General features: G+C 47.0%; 1 protein-coding gene across 2 annotated transcripts in view; it reads left to right on the plus strand.

Moving 5' to 3' along the window:
• Positions 1-644: 644 nt before the first annotated feature.
• DIS3L2 (DIS3 like 3'-5' exoribonuclease 2) overlaps positions 645-16,192 on the plus strand; it is a 223,157-nt gene continuing 207,609 nt past the window's right edge. Inside the window, exons 1-2 of one of the 2 annotated variants that reach the window (XM_081956033.1) lie at positions 687-792; positions 7,695-8,515. In XM_081956033.1, the coding sequence (XP_081812159.1) occupies positions 7,792-8,515 (724 nt within the window). In that variant the 5' untranslated portion in view covers positions 687-792; positions 7,695-7,791. Of the gene's footprint in view, positions 793-7,694; positions 8,516-16,192 lie in introns of both variants that reach the window. The other variant, XM_081956034.1, reaches the window with a different exon arrangement.

The raw sequence follows: 16,192 nt of genomic DNA on the forward strand, positions 1-16,192 counted from the left end.
TATATGTGTATGTGTATATGCATGTATGTGTATATATGTATATGCATATATGTATGTAGATGTGTGTGTATATATGTATGTGTATATGCATGCATTTGTCTATATGTATGCATGTATGCATGTATGTGTGTGTATATATATATATATATATATATATATATATATATATATATATATATATATATATATATATATATATATATATATATATATATATATATATAATGTATGTATATATGTATGTATATGCGTACGTATGTGCATATATGTATGTGTATTGATGTGTATGTATGTGTTTATATGTGTATATGTATATGCATGTATGTATATATGTATGTATATGCGTACGTATGTGTATATATGTGTGTGTGTGTATATATGTATATGTATATATATATATCTGTAGGTAGGTAGGTATATGTGTATATATGTGTGTATATATGTGTGTATATGTATGTATACACAAACACCCCCCCACACACAATTTTTATTTATGTATGCACGAAACTTTTTTATTTATATGGGCACGAAGCTCTGTTTTTTAATTCCTCTGCGTATAAAAAGCTCTTTCGGGCTCCTCACAAACAAGGCGCCCACCGAGAAACCCTGGCGGCACTCGCGCGCATGCGCCTTCGGCGGCAATCCCGACCCACCGACTCCTTGGCTCTTCGCTCTCCGCTCGGAACGCCTCGTCGCGACCCGTAGAAGGCCGTCCGCGTGACCCGGAAGGAGAGGCCAGCCGGAAGTGGGGAAGCTGAAGCCGATGCCGAGGCCAGTGCGGAATTTGGGCAGGTGAGCTAAGGGGGCTCCCCTTGCCCCATTGGGGGGCTGGGACTTGAGGGGGGGCGGGATTCTCCTTCAATTCTCCCCCCTCTTTCTCTCCCCCCTGGGAGGGCTGCCTGGCCCCCTTTCCCCATAGGGAAGCCCTGCCAGGCTGCCAGGCGATGCTATATGGGGGAGGAGGAGGGGGAAAACTCCCACATAGGCTTCCTTGGAAATCTCATATGAATTATTGCCCCTCCCCTCGGCCCCCTCCCTCCAAATTTCCCTCCTCTTCAACGCCCCCTGTAATAATAATGTAGTGATAATGGGATGTGGCTAGGGCAGCTTCCCCAGTGAATTGCAATGAGCAAAATTGGGGAGGTAGGAGGGGCGGGGGGTTGCACAGGGTCTCCAGGCAAACCACAGTCCAGGGTAGCTCAGGGGGTGGCATTCCCTGGGGCATGGGCCAGGTGGTAAGCTGACTGGGGTTGGGTGGGAAGTGGAGGGGAGACCAGTTTCATGTTTAATGAAATTAATAATAATGATAATGATATAATTAAATATTAAAATACCTAGGACGCTGGCAGCAAATTGTATCAACCATTAGCACCAGTCAATGGTAAACAAGATGTTGTTGTTGTTGTTGTTGTTGTTGTTGTTATTATTATTATTATTATTATTATTATTATTATTATTATTAACAACAGTTCTTGGGCCTTGGTTAGGACTCCAGCTGTTGAGCTACTAACCAGCCCCAAAAGCTGTGAATCTCATCAAAGATTTAATAATAATAATAATAATAATAATAATAATAATAATAATGCAAAAAGCTGCACTGCTTGGATCTGCACGTATATTACGAAAATACGTTACGACGTCCTAGGCCCCTGGGTGGGGCCCGACTAGTAATCAATGCCAAATCCGGCAAAACAACTGGCCGCTGGGATACAATCGTATAATAATAATAATAGAAGGAATAGAACTGGGAAATGGAAATATAGTGAAAGCATTAGCAAAGGATGATGGTTACAAGTACCTAGGCATATTGGAAGCAGATAACATCTTGAATGGAAAAGTCAAAGAGTCAACGCAAAAGGAATACATCAGGAGGGTCTGCAAAATATTAAAATCAAAGCTGAATGTTGGAAACATAATTAAAGCCATTAATACATGGGCAGTTCCAGTGATATGCTACTCAGCTGGAATCATCAACTCGACTCTGGCTGAACTGGAAAACATGGACTGGAAAACACACAAACTTTTGAATATGTACCACGCTTTACATCCATGAAGTGACATCGACAGGTTGTACCTGCCAAGAAAAATAGGGGGTAGGGGCCTGTTGCAAATCCATCAAACTGTTGAAGAAGAAAAACGAAGTTTGAATGATTATGTGAACCAAAGTACAGAAAAATTGCTGCAGGCTGTGAAAACGGAGAACAGCATAAAAACAACAGAAACAAAGGCAGAATATAAGGAAAACCAGCTGGATGACAGATTAAATAGATGGAAAACCAAATCTTTGCATGGACAGCACTTGAAAAACATTGAAGGAAAATGTGATGACAACTTGACAAGGACATGGCTTAAGATGGGAACTATCAAGAAAGAAATGGAAGGTTTAATACTGGCTGCTCAAGAACAAGCACTACAAACTAAAGCCATGAAAGCGAAGATACAAAAATCCAGCGACAACCCAAACTGTCGACTTTGCAATAACAAAGTTGAAACTGTTTCACATTTAATATGTGAATGCAGCAAAATTGCACAAACTGATTACAAAGCTAGACATGACCAAGTTGCTAAATTAATCCACTGGTCATTATGTAAAAAATATGCTTTATCTGTATCCAGAAAGTCATGGGAACATAAAGTGGAAAAAAGTTATCGAAAATGAGAAGGTGAAGATCTTGTGGGACTTTTGAATACAAACGGATCGTCATTTGGAGCACAACACGCCAGAGATCACTGTTGTAGAGGGCCGAAGTGTACAGTTTATTGATATCGCTGTTCCTGGAGATGCCAGAGCCGAAGAAAAAGAACTAGGAAAAAAATCATGAAATATTGCGACCTGACCATCGAAACGACACGGCTATGGACGAAGCATGTCACAGTGATACCCATGGTCGTAGGGGCACTTGGCACCATGCCTAAGAATTTTACAAGATACATCCACAAATTGCAGCTTCCTGCAATAACATCAGAGGAACTGCAAAAAACTGCGCTACTCGGAACATCTTATATTTTAAGAAGGTCCTTGGCTGATACTTAGGACGCTGGCAGCAAATCGTATCAACCATTAGCACCAGTCAATGTTATTTGTGATGCATTTTTGAATGTTCAGTTGACCGAGTTTCATGTTTAATGAATAAAGTAAATAATGATGATGATGATGATGATAATAATTTATTTGTCACTGCACGACATACGTACAATGAGATTGGTTGAGCTCCCTCAGTGCACCCCTCCCCCGACAACAGAATACAACTCATATTAACCCAGTCCTATTGCACCGATGTGAACATGTTACACGTTGTGCAAGTCCATTGTACTGCATGGTTATGATGCTATAACTACCTTATATGTTTATTGTTATTACAAGTAACTCAAGGCAGCAAACATATCTTATACGCCATCCTCCTCCTTTTTTTTTTTACCAACAACGATCCAGTGAGTGAGTTGGGCTAAGAGAGAGGAACTGGCCCAGAGTCACCCAGCTGGCTTTCATGGCTAAGGCGGGATTAGAACTCATAGTCTCCTGGCCAGCTTTAATGGGTAAAGCAAGACTAGAACTCCCCATTTCCTGCTGATTGGTCCAAAGTCACCCAGCTGGCTTTCATGGCTAAGGCGGGACTAGAACTCCCTGTCTCCTGCTGATTGGCCCAAAGTCACCCAGATGGCTTTAATGGGTAAAGCGAGACTAGAACTCCCCGTCTCCTGCTCCTAATCTGATGCCGTCATCAATAGACCAAATTGGTTCTTGTTCCCCCCAAAATTGTGTGTACCGTTTTAGTCCAGGAGATGATGTAGCCCATGTTATGTTGTGTAGAAAAATGTGTGTATTGTCCCTTTCGAAGGACACAAGGCAGTAACATACAGGATAAAATAACCACAGCTGAGCCCCTTCACCAAAACCTCCCTAATTCAAACCAATGGCCTTGCATTCACCTCCGATCGTAATTACATTTTTACAATTTCCAACCAAAGTGGCAATCAAGCACAGCATAAATTCCCACCCACGCAGGATAATTTTAATCGCTGGCAGAATATTGATGTGGCCGGCCTCTGATGGGTGGCATGGCTGCTAAGTCATAAGGGGGCTTTTATGTCTTCGTCCCACTCCCAAAATGTAGACTAAAGCTTCTCTTTCTGGGGTGGTCAAACAAGCTTGAAATATGGGTTGGAGCAGATGACCTCAATGGGAGTGGCCTGCTGTGCTGTGTTTGGCTTTATGGATAAGTGACAGCGTTATATTTGGATTTTGAAAACGATTGGCTGCAAACGAGGCACCAGGTTGGTGATGCCAGAACCGTCTTGTGATGTGACTGCGGTTGGGTTAGTCTACAAGGGAAAGTCCCAGGTAGAGAGTGTGTTGGAGACATCTTTGTGACAAGGGATCAAGGGGACCCTGGTCCCCTCTCTGCCTCGTCTGAGCTTTCCCCAGACTCCAGGACTGGCCCATCTTCCTCCCCAACCTTCTCACTGTCCGAATCTACTGCCAGATCCCCTGGCTTCTGGCAGACTACAACTGTCTGCGCATACAATACCAAAGTGAAATATATAAGTGACAATTTGACTCGCGTAGACCAGAGGTCAGTTGTTTGTTACAGTATGGATAATAAGGCTTTTGTTATCTGATGACATTAGCATAATATTTCTGAGACTGGCTTCAAGCATATAATAACAAAGAGAAACTGAGACGACTCATCTCTCATTATAGAGAGATGAAAGTAAAAATACTCACCAGTCATTAAAATAAAAGCCGACAAAGGACGAAAGCTCACAGGTTGCCCTGCCCTCGGCAAACTGTTGTCAATTTGATCTTATTTTATTCCTATTAATATGAATACTTTCGTTGTTAAGAATGGAACCTGTTCTGACCGAGGCTTCCCGAGAGCAGGAAGCAAACTCCTTGTCCTGACAAAAACCCCTTTTATTAATTTCCTGTGAATTCTGCTCGCTCACAATCAACAAAGTCTTTCAAGGGAGGATTTATGGTCACAGACCTTATCTGGTTTGGAGAGAGTTGCCAGGCGAGATCTGCAGAACTTGGCAAGGAGCCTCGGAGAGTCAATGAAGCGAACTAATTGTTTCCTGCAAACTCCACTCCCCTTTCGCTCCTCTTTTATTTCCTCTGGGAGGGGCCATTCATCATCCACCTGTGGCCTTACTCCCAAGTCGACCCCTGTTCTTTAGCTCTTCCCTTCGTCTGGCAGCTCTCCGCATGTGCACACTGGGAACAGGCTCCAGCTGTTCTTCTGCCTCACTGATGTCCGACTCCAAAGGCAGCTGATAACTGGCATACGGCCCTGGCCCCATCTCTGCCTCCGACACAGAGCCCTCACCAGAGCCTTCCCCAGACTCCAGGACTGGCCCATCTTCCTCCCCAACCTCCTCACTCTCCGAATCTGCTGCCAACTCCAAAACTTCAACCTTTCTCCACACGTTTTAAAATTGTCCCAGTCTTAGATTATTCCTCTCCATTCATCACTGTATTTTTTATTCTATAGCAAAACCTATAGGAAAAAAAAATGGAAGTACGGGGTAGTCCTTGAGTTACAACAGTTCGCTTAGTGACTGTTGGAAGTTACAACGGCACTGAAAAAAGTGACTCGTGACCATTTTCACACTTATGACCGCTGCAGCATCCCCATGGTCACGGGCACAAAATCGCTTGGCAACTGATTCATGTTTACGACGGTTGCACTGTTCCGGGGTCGTGTGATCCCCTTTTGCGACCTTCTGACCAGCAAAGTCAATGGCGGAAGCCGGATTCTCTTCACAGCACGTTACTAACTGAACAACTGCAGTGATTCACTTAACAACAGAGGCAACAGAGTCGTAAAAGGGAGCAAAACTCACCTCACAACTGTCTTGCTCAGCAACCGAAATTTGGGACTCCATTGCGGGCGTAAGTCGAGGACTACCTGTAACTGCTAATCTGAAGGCTAGAGTCCAATGTATATACAGGTAGTCCTCGACTTACAACAGGTCATTTAGGGACTGTTGAAACTTACAACGGTGCTGGAAAAAAAGGGACGTAATGGCCGTTTTTCACACTTACAACATCGCAGCGACCCTGTAGTCACCTGACCTAGATTCGGAGGCTTGGCAACGGGTTCATCTTTACGACGGTGTCAGCATCGCGACCACCCTGAGAAAAGTGACGTGGCTTAATGACCGTCACAGTGTCCCCGGGGTCACGGGATCAAAATTCAGACGTGTGGCAAGTATGTGGCATCTATTTTATGACGGAGGCAAGGGCCCGGGGTCATCTGATCAGAATGTGGGCTGTTGCGGGTTCGGGCGATCATCTAACTAAGGATCTGCCCAGTTTGGCGAACCCGCAAATCCCACCCCTGGCTGGACACGCCCACCCCGCCCCAAGAGTCAGGTGGGTACGGGAAGCTCGGGAGGGGGAAAAACAGGCCTCCCGGAAGTTCCGGAAGGCTAGAAATGCGCCCGTTTCCAGCCTCCGGTATCCTGGGAGGCTGTTTTTACTCTCCCGGAGGCTCAAGAAACACCTCCGGAGCCTAGGGAGGGCAAAAACACCCCCAAAGCTGTGGTGCGGGAACCCAACTAGGCCACGCCCACCATGGCCACGCCCACTCAGCAACTAAGCAAGAAAAAAAAACCCTTGCTAAAATTTTTGAAGCCCACCCCTGCACGCGATCCCCTTTTACGACCGTCGTCAACCCTGGCGATCAACGGGGTGACCGATGTCGCAGCCAGATCATCTCCAACGTTTGATTGCCCTGTGAGCTATACAGAGTTCATAGGTCAGCCTATATCCTCCCCCTTACTAGAGAGATTGCCAGGGAGGGCTTTTATGTAGGCTTCCTCCTCCGGGACTCAAACCCGTCTACGCCCCGCATGCAGTGGCAAAATTCTGTGTTGCTGCCACTTCCCGCAAGGGGAAAAAAAAGGGACAGAATTACAGCTGTCCTCTTGTACCAATTATTTGGAGATATCTCTTCACGATTTCGGGATCGTTATATTTACTCACATACTTAACGGCTTCTCCCCCACGTAAACTGCGAACAGTTTGAGAACATGTATTTTCTTAACAGGGATGTTATTATCCACTTTTAACGGCAGTATTTTTATATATATATACAGTCAAAGACCAGCAATAGGATATATATATATATATATATATATATATATATATATATATATATATATATATATATATATATATATATATATATATATATATATATATATATATATATATATATATATATATATATATATATATATATATATATATATATATATATATATATATATATCCTATTGCTGGTCTTTGACTGTAATAAAGATCTATTCTATTCTACGACCTTCATCATATAGGGAAAAGCAGGTCCACTTAACTCCCAGGTGGCCTCCATTGTGGTCTTAAGTCGAGGGCTACCTCTACTGTCCTGGTGTACCTTTATATTTAGAATACAATACAATAGCAGAGTTGGAAGGGACCTTGGAGGTCTTCTAGTCCAACCCCCTGCCTAGGCAGGAAACCCTATACCGTTTCAGACAAATAGCTATCCAACATCTTCTTAAAGCCTTCCAGTGTTGGGGCATTCACATCTTCTGGAGGCAACTTCTGCTCCACTGATTAATTGTTCTCACTGTCAGGAAATTTCTCCTCAGTTCTAAGTTGCTTCTCTCCTTGATTAGTTTCCACCCATTGCTTCTTCTTCTACCCTCAGGTGCTTTGGAGAATAGTTTGACACCCTCTTCTTTGTGGCAAACCCTGAGATATTGGAGATATTTGTGCTCCTTTTCAGCTGGTAGCGTTTGGGGAAAATGGAGCCACACGGGTGCGTCCACAGCCCTCCGGGCCACGCCGGGAGAGAAGGGCCCAGCAAGCCGTACAAGAACGCTTACGCCCGGCTTGTGCAGAAGCACCACAGCGGCCGCTTCCGTTCCTACCTCAACCACATCGCGCAGAAGCTGCAGCTGGAAGAGGGCCTCTTGGAGGATTCGGACCCCGCGGTGGAGCTGCCGCCACCGCCGCTGAAAAGGGGTCCCGCCAGAGAAGCACCGGCGAAGAACGGGATGAAGCCAGGCAGGGCTCCGCCTGCGGGGTCCTTGCAATCCATCCAGCCAGACCTCCGGAGTTTCGAGGGCCTGCGGAGCAGCAAAGAGGACAGCCCGCTCAACAGGCAGCCGCCCCACCCAGGCGATCCCGGTGGTGGGAAGAGTGAGGAGAAAGAGGAGGAAGAGGAGGAGGAGAAAGAAGCAGCCGTGGAAGAAGAGGCCCCTTCTCATCGTCCCGGAGTCCCGTTAGGCTTCTTGAAAACTAGGCCTGTCCCGGGCGGGCAGGAGGGCTTGTCCAGACTGGTGGTCTCGCAGCCGAAGGCCTTCACCTCTGGAGAGAGGAACCAAGAGGAGCACTGGAGGAAGAAGGGGGGCGGCAGCCCTTCCACTCCCCTGGATGGAACCGGCGTCTCTCCAGCCACAGGACCACTGACCGTGGAGCTGTCTCCTTCGGCGAACGCCAGCTTCTTATCGCCTCGGCAGATATACGGTGAGTTGATGGTATCTATTCTGACCTAGGCTTCCCCAAAAAGCACGAGGCAGAGTCCTGGCGCCTTTTATTAAACGTATCTGAAGTCCCCTCCTTCACATTCAGCAAAGGCCTGGCAAACAGTCTTTCAAAGGCGTATTGATGACCACAGACCTTATCTATCTTGGAAAGCGGCCATGTTTAAATGTTTCCCAAATGAGGTGCTGTGCAAGGAAAGGCTGGGCACAGAGTCTCTGGGATTCACAGACAGATCTTCACACTCCTGAAATGTGGCAGGCATGTATCTAACGAACGAGCGAATTGTTTCCTGCAAAAGCCCCCTCCCCTCTCGCTCCTCTTTTATTTCCCATGGGAGGGAACAATCACCTGTGGCTTTACTCCCAAGTCTACCCTGATTTCTGAGCTGTTCTTTTCTTCTGGCAGCTCTGCGCATGCACACACTGGGAACAGGCTCCAGCTGTTCCTCTGTCTCACTGCAGTCTAGCTCCTTAGGCACCTGCTCACTGCCAGACGGCCTCGGCCCCGTCTCTGCCTCCGACGCAGAGCCCTCATCCGAGCCTTCCCCAGCCTCCATGTTCCTCCCCAACCTCCTCTCTGTCCGAATCTGCTGCCAGCTCTGACAGTATCTCAGATGGCTGTCAGGATTAGTTGTTTGGGCGAGGAGCTGTGGCTTTCAAGAGCCGAGTTGGAGACCCAGCGCCGTTGGCATGTGTGAATGAGTGCACCTCGCGGTTGCTTGAGGGCTACTGAGGGCCTTAGCGACTCTTGGTGGAATGAGAGGCATCTAATAGAAGAGGCAATGTAACAGAACGACAAGGGCAGAGTTGGAAGGGGCCTGGGAGGTCTTCTAGTCCAACCCTTTGCTCAAGCCCGTATAACAATGATTGCGAACCTTTCTGACACCAAAGTGCTGAAAAGGGAGCACTTCGTGTGTGCGCTCATCTGGGGCGCAACCAGGAAGAGGAGTTGCCCAGGGGCATGCACGGGCTGAAACATTTACTCCGGGTTACTGCCGGGCATGTGAATGCGCCAATCAGCTAGCCAGCGTGCATGCTGACACTTTGGGCATGCGTGCCATAGCTTCACCATTTCAGACAAATGGTTGCCCAATCTCTTCTTAAAATCTTCCAGTCTTGGAGCATTCACAAGTTGTTCCACTGATTCATTGTTCTAACGGTCGGGAAATTTCTCTTAGTTGCTTCTCTCCTGGATTAGTTTCCATCCGTTGGTTCTTGTCCTGCCTTCAGGTGCTTTGGAGAATAGGTTGACTCCCTCTTCTTTGGGGCAACCCCTGAGATACTGGAAGACTGCTATCATGTCTCCCCTAGTCCTTCTTCATATGTTTTTCTTCATATGTTTTAACCTCCGGTGTCATCTTTGTTGCTCTTCTCTGTACGCTCTCTAGAGTCTCAACGTCTTTTTCATATCGTGGCGATCAATTTGGAGCTTAGAGTTGAACTGTGGTTGAACTTTGGTGCTCTCTGAGCTTGGTTGTTTTCTTGCAGACGTTTCATTGCCCAACTAGGTAACCTCATCAGTGTTCGAAGGGAGAGGATGAGGAGGAAACTGTGGGGTCCTTTGTGCTGTCTGAACTCGGTTGTTTTCTTGTAGACATTTCGTAACCCAACAATGTAACCTCATCAGTGCTAGAAGGGAGAGGGGTTTGCTGCCTGTTTGTATGTACCAGTAGTCCTTGACTTAAGACTGCCATTGGAACGGGAAATGGCCAGGCTCCATTATGGGTATCAGAGCAGCCTCCTCCGTTCACGACTTTTGAGTCCCCAGCCGGTTGAAATGTGTGGAGGAGTTTGGAGTTTACACATTCACCTTGACGTAGGTGGGGCAATTTTATGTTTTACAATAATACAATACAATACAATAGCAGAGTTGGAAGGGACCTTGGAGGTCTTCTAGTCCAACCCCCTGCCTAGGCAGGAAACCCTATACCGTTTCAGACAAATGGCTATCCAACATCTTCTTAAAGACTTCCAGTGTTGGGGCATTCACAACTTCTGGAGGCAACTTCTGTTCCTCTGATTAATTGTTCTCACTGTCAGGAAATTTCTCCTCAGTTCTAAGTTGCTTCTCTCCTTGATTAGTTTCCACCCATTGCTTCTTATACAATACAATACAATAGCAGAGTTGGAAGGGACCTTGGAGGTCTTCTAGTCCAACCCCCTGCCTAGGCAGGAAACCCTATACCGTTTCAGACAAATGGCTATCCAACATCTTCTTAAAGACTTCCAGTGTTGGAGCATGCACAACTTCTGGAGGCAACTTCTGTTCCACTGATTAATTGTTCTCACTGTCAGGAAGTTTCTCCTCAGTTCTAAGTTGCTTCTCTCCTTGATTAGTTTCCACCCATTGCTTCTTTTTCTACCCTCAGGTGCCTTGGAGAATTTTGTGGACTTTTAGTTGGGGAGTCAATTGATTAACAACAGATTAATCTGGGTGTGAGATGGATGAGTGTCTAGCTTGCTTTCATGTCTCCAGTGCTTCCCAGATAGGAAATAGAGTACAGGTAGTTCTCGACTTACAACCGTTCGTTTAGTGACCAGTCAAAGTTACCAAAAAAAAGTGACTTAGGAACCGTTTTCACACTTACGACCATTGTAGCATCTCCAGGGTCGGGTGATCTCAATTCAGACACTTGGCAACATATTCATATTTATGACGGTTGCACTGTCCCGGGGCGACGTGATCCCCCTTTTGCGACGGTCTGGCCAGCCAAGTCAATGAGGAAAGCAAGATTCGCTTAATGACCGTCTGACTAATTTTAACAACTGCAGTGATTCGCTGTCAAGGAAGGTCGTAAAATGGGGCAAACTCACTTAACTTTTCACTTAGCAACAGAAATGTTGGGCTCCATGGTGGTCGTATGTCGAGGACTACCCGTAGTAGAATGGAATATTCATTGGCCAAGCGTGATTGGGCACACATGGAATTTGTTCCCAGCAAAGAAGCTCTCGGTGTACATGCAAAGCAACAGAGTAATCACCATAATGATGATAATGATACCAATAAAAAGGAGTAGTAGAGAAGATGAGAAGGATAATAGTAATACAGCCCTACTACCTGGGTAAATACACGTAGACAGGAGAGGCTGCTGGGAGAATCAGGTGCTCAGCAGAGTGATGGCACAAAGGAAAAAACTAACACCGTGTCTAGTCCAGGGAGGGCGAATCTGTTTGGGACCGAGGACCCAAACTGGCACACACAGGTATAAAAAACCAGGCCATTTTTCAGGCCATTTCCTGGTGCTCCAGCACCCGCAAAGACCAGTTGGCTGGTGCGCATGGGCGCCGGAAACAAGAAGAGCAGCTGGCGACAGCGCACGTACCCATGGAGACGGCTTAAAACGACCCAAAGATTGGCCGAAAAATGGCCCGAAAAACAGCCTGAAAACAGCCCCCCCAAACCACCAAAATCGGGCACAAAATAGGCATGCTGTTTTTCAGGTTTCCAGGGCTCCTGCACGCGTGAAGACCAGCTGGCCAGCGCACATGCGTGTGCCAGAAACCCAGCGCTCCGGGGCACATCCATGTGTGTGCCAGTTTGGGTCCTCAGTCCCCAAAAGATTCGCCCTCCCTGCACTAGACACGGTGGTAGTTTTTTCCTTTGTGCCCTCACTCTGCTGAGCACCTGATTCTCCCAGCACCCTCCACTGTCTACGTGTATTTACCCAGGTAGTAGGGCTGCATTACTATTATCCTTCTCATCTTCTCTACTACTCCCTTTTATTGGTATCATTATCATGATGATGAGGATTACTCTGTTGCTTTGCATGTACACCGAGAGCTTCTTCGCTGGGAACAAATTCCATGCGTGCCCAATCACGCTTGGCCAATGAATATTCCATTCAGCTACGGCAATGTTTCTCAATCTTGTCAACTTGAAGATGTCTGGACTTCAACTCCCGAAATTCCCCAGCCAGCATTCGCTGGCTGGGGAATTCTGGGAGTTGAAGTCCGGACATCTTCAAGTTGACAAGATTGAGAAACACTGAGCTACGGGTAGTCCGCGACGTAGATCGGGATTCGAGCCTCCACGCCTCCTTGATGCACGGAGGGAGGAGGCGGCAGTTTCTTTTGCTGCCTGTGAGCTCCGGGGAGGGGGCGGGGAGCAGTGAGCAGCCAAGGGAGCATGCCAGGATCTGCCGGCTGCCTCTAATCTGCCATTTACTCGTGAGCAAGTTTACTCATGAGCAGGGGGCTTGGCAGCCGACAGATTGCTGGCTTGCTCGCTTGGCTGCTATCCCTCCCCCCCCCTCCGGAGCTCACAGGCCGCGAACGAAACCACAAACTCTTCTGATCTTCCAGCTCTCCTGCGTTCAGCTCGGGTTGCCGCTTTCTTTGGCCTTTTTCTTTTTTTAAAGTTTTACAGCATATTTTATTTCCCAATCGGAAACATGAAATTTGCCAAGCCACGCCCACAAAATAAGCCACGCCCACAGAACCGGTAGTAAAAAAAATTAAAAGCCACCCCTGGCCTGGATGGCCTCCTGCAACTCTCTGCTGGCCAACGCAGGGCGCGGAGCAAAGTGAAGGCGGCATCCATCCCATCTCGCCCCCCGCTCGCCCGCGGAGGAGAACTCCAATGCTGATCCAGCCCTGGAAGAAATCCAGTTTGACACCCTTGACCTATAGTGACGTCCCGAGGGGGGGGTGTTGAAACGGTTTACGTCCAGGATGTGAAGGGTGTGTAGATACTTTTCCAGCCCTCCTTCTGACCCACGCAATATACAGGTGGTTGCAAGTTGTTCTTCCCCGCAGTTCTAACTATCCATGGAAAAAGATGTAGGAAGGGCTCACGGCGCCTCTTTCATTGTTTAAAAAATTTCAGAATTTTAAATTCAGCCCGTAAATAAAATGCATCACAGAAGTGAGTAGACTCGCCTCACTTTGTGTAAATATTTAAGTATATCTTCTCACGTGACAACACTGAAGAAATGACCCGTGGCTACAATGTAAAGTAATGAGTACACAGTTTGTATGACATTGTAAATGTGCTGTGTAAAAGTTTAGGCATTAAAGGCTGTGTGTGTTAACGTTATTTTGAGGGGGACGGCACTTTTACGCTGTTATAAATATAAATAAATTGTAAATATGAAAACGGCCCACTTTCGTTCGGTTACGAGGTTCCATTGTGAGGGGTCAGTTTCTGTGAGGTAAATATCCATGAGTTTCTGAAGGATCCACTTTGCAATTGGACTGAATAGATCTACCCTCATTTTAACAGAACAACAGAGCAGGAAGGGACCTGGGAGGTCTTCTAGTCCAACCCCCTGCTCAAACAGGAGATCTTATACCATGTCAGACAAGCGGTTGTCCACTCTCTTCTTAAAAAAACTCCACTGTTGGAGCCTCACAACTTCTGGAAGCAAGTCGTTCCGCAGAGTAATGGAAGGATTTACGTTCCTTTTGGTCATTTGGCCGTTAGCACTTTCTCTGAGTCGTTGAGGCCGCTTGGAGGTTTATCTGTGGAACATCTATTTGCACTATTTAATTGACCCCCGAAAGCTCAGAGAAACCTCCAAGTGGCCTCCACGACCCTCAGAATGAGTGCTAACGACCAGAGGACTGCAAGAAATATACCTCCTTCCATCCTCCACCATTCCGTGAGAACTGAAAAAGCTTCTTGGATGAGAAGCGAAATCTCTTCAAGGAAAAACAAAGGAAGCCCGGTGTTCTGACCTTGGCTTCCCCAAACCACGAAGCAAAGTCCCTTTCGGGAGAGGGGGCGGTCTAGAAGCATTAAATATTAAATTAAATTAAATTATTAAACTCCTTGTCCCAACAAAAACCCCTTTTATTCATTGACTGTGAATTCTGCTCCTTCACACCCAGCAAAGTCTTTCCAGGGAGGATTTACAGTCACAGACCTTCTCTGGCTTGGAGAGCTGCCAGGCCGAGATCTGCAAACTTGCCAAGGAGTCTCGGAGAGTCATGAACCAATGAAGCGAACTAATGTTCTCCTGCAAACTCCACTCCCCTTTCGCTCCTCTTTTATTTCCTCTGGGAGGGGCCATTCAACGTCCTCCTGTGGCCTTACTCCCAAGTCGACCCCTGTTCTTTAGCTCTTCCCTTCGTCTGGCATCACTGCACATGCACACACTGGGAACAGGCTCCAGCTGTTCTTCTGCCTCACTGATGTCTGACTCCGAAGGCAGCTGATAATTGGCATTGGCAGCCCTGGCCCCCTCTCTGCCTCCAACACAGAGCCCTCGTCCGAGCCTTCCCCAGACTCCATCTTCCTCCCCAACCTCCTCACTGTCCGAATCTGCTGCCAGCTGCGCTAACCACTGGCGGGCCACAACACCCAATTGTCTTTTGAACAAAAGCACACATATATTTCATCCCCCTTGCAGTCTGTTCTAAAGCATCTCTGGATCTTTTTATAGCCCAGCGGGCCTTTCCTTCCGCCAAGAGAGGGGGAAAAAGAGGGGGGGAGAAATGGTTTACGGTGTCCTTGCGGCAAGCAGGGGTTGGCAGATGTGTGGCAGCTGGATCAACAAGGATGGAGGCATCTCTTCGAATAAGGGAACCCTCCACCGGGGTCGGAGGCAGGGAGAGGGGGTGGTTTGGGGGTCACCGGCAGGGTGGAGCCGGGTCACGGAGAGTCCCGCAGAACCGCTGGTGCGCCTCCGTCCTTCCTTGCCAATGCAGAGGTTGCAGCCCTGCCAGAGGCCGAGGGATGTTTGGATAAACTTTTAGCCCCCCTGCTACTAAATCTCTTTCGGGGCCAAATCACCCTATGGTTGCCAAAAAAATGAGCGGTGTCTTTGGCTCCCTCGCAAATCTGTCTTGCGTTCACCACGTCGAGCGATCCGGTATGGAGGCTTGGAGCGGGGGTAGTGGGGAGGGTGGTACGACCCCTTCTGAAGCATTGAAGGCAGCCTGGCGCGCATGATGAGTCTTCTCTGCAGAAGGAAGTCCTCGTTTTACAAGCCCCCCTTAATTTCTGCTTGCTGAGCAAGGCGGCTGTTTAACCGAGTTTTGTGCCCCATTGTGCAGCTTTTCTCGCCACCGTTGTTCAGCGAAGCAGTGCAGGGGTTGCCCCCCCCCCGCCCCCCCCGGTGAAGGACTTAACCTGGTGACTCATTTGGGAAGGGTTCCAGTTAATCACAGGTAGCTTTGAATCCCCTGTGAAGGTATATTTAATTATTAAATGCACCGCTCCTTATAGAGCTAATAATAATCGTAATACCCATTGTCATCGGGGCACTTGGTACCCTGTCAAGAATTTTATAAAATACATCAAGGTATTGCAACTTCCGACAGGTTGGAAAAGGAATCGGAACAGAATATTTTGAGGATTGTAAAATTGGAATTGGATAATACAGAGATAAATATATAAAAGAAGATAAGGGATATGTTAATAAGATTAACCTAGCTATGTACGATAAGTAGAAACTGTATTTGTTGTTATGTTAAAATATGTATGGAAATGACAAAGCCAGAAAGGTCGCTCTATGTCCAATGTTTTTAATGTTTATTCAATTAAATTAAAAAAAAGATATTGCAGCTTCCTGCAATAACACCAGCGTAACTGCAAAAAACTGCGCTACTTGGAACATCGTACATTTTAAGAAAATACTTGGTTGATACCAGTGACGTGCGGTGACGTTTATGACTGGTGAGGCTGGTGACGTCATCAAACCACGTGGTTGCTCCGATC

This window comes from Natrix helvetica (genome assembly GCF_964273705.1).
Source record: "Natrix helvetica genome assembly, chromosome: 5".
Taxonomy (NCBI): domain Eukaryota; kingdom Metazoa; phylum Chordata; class Lepidosauria; order Squamata; family Natricidae; genus Natrix; species Natrix helvetica.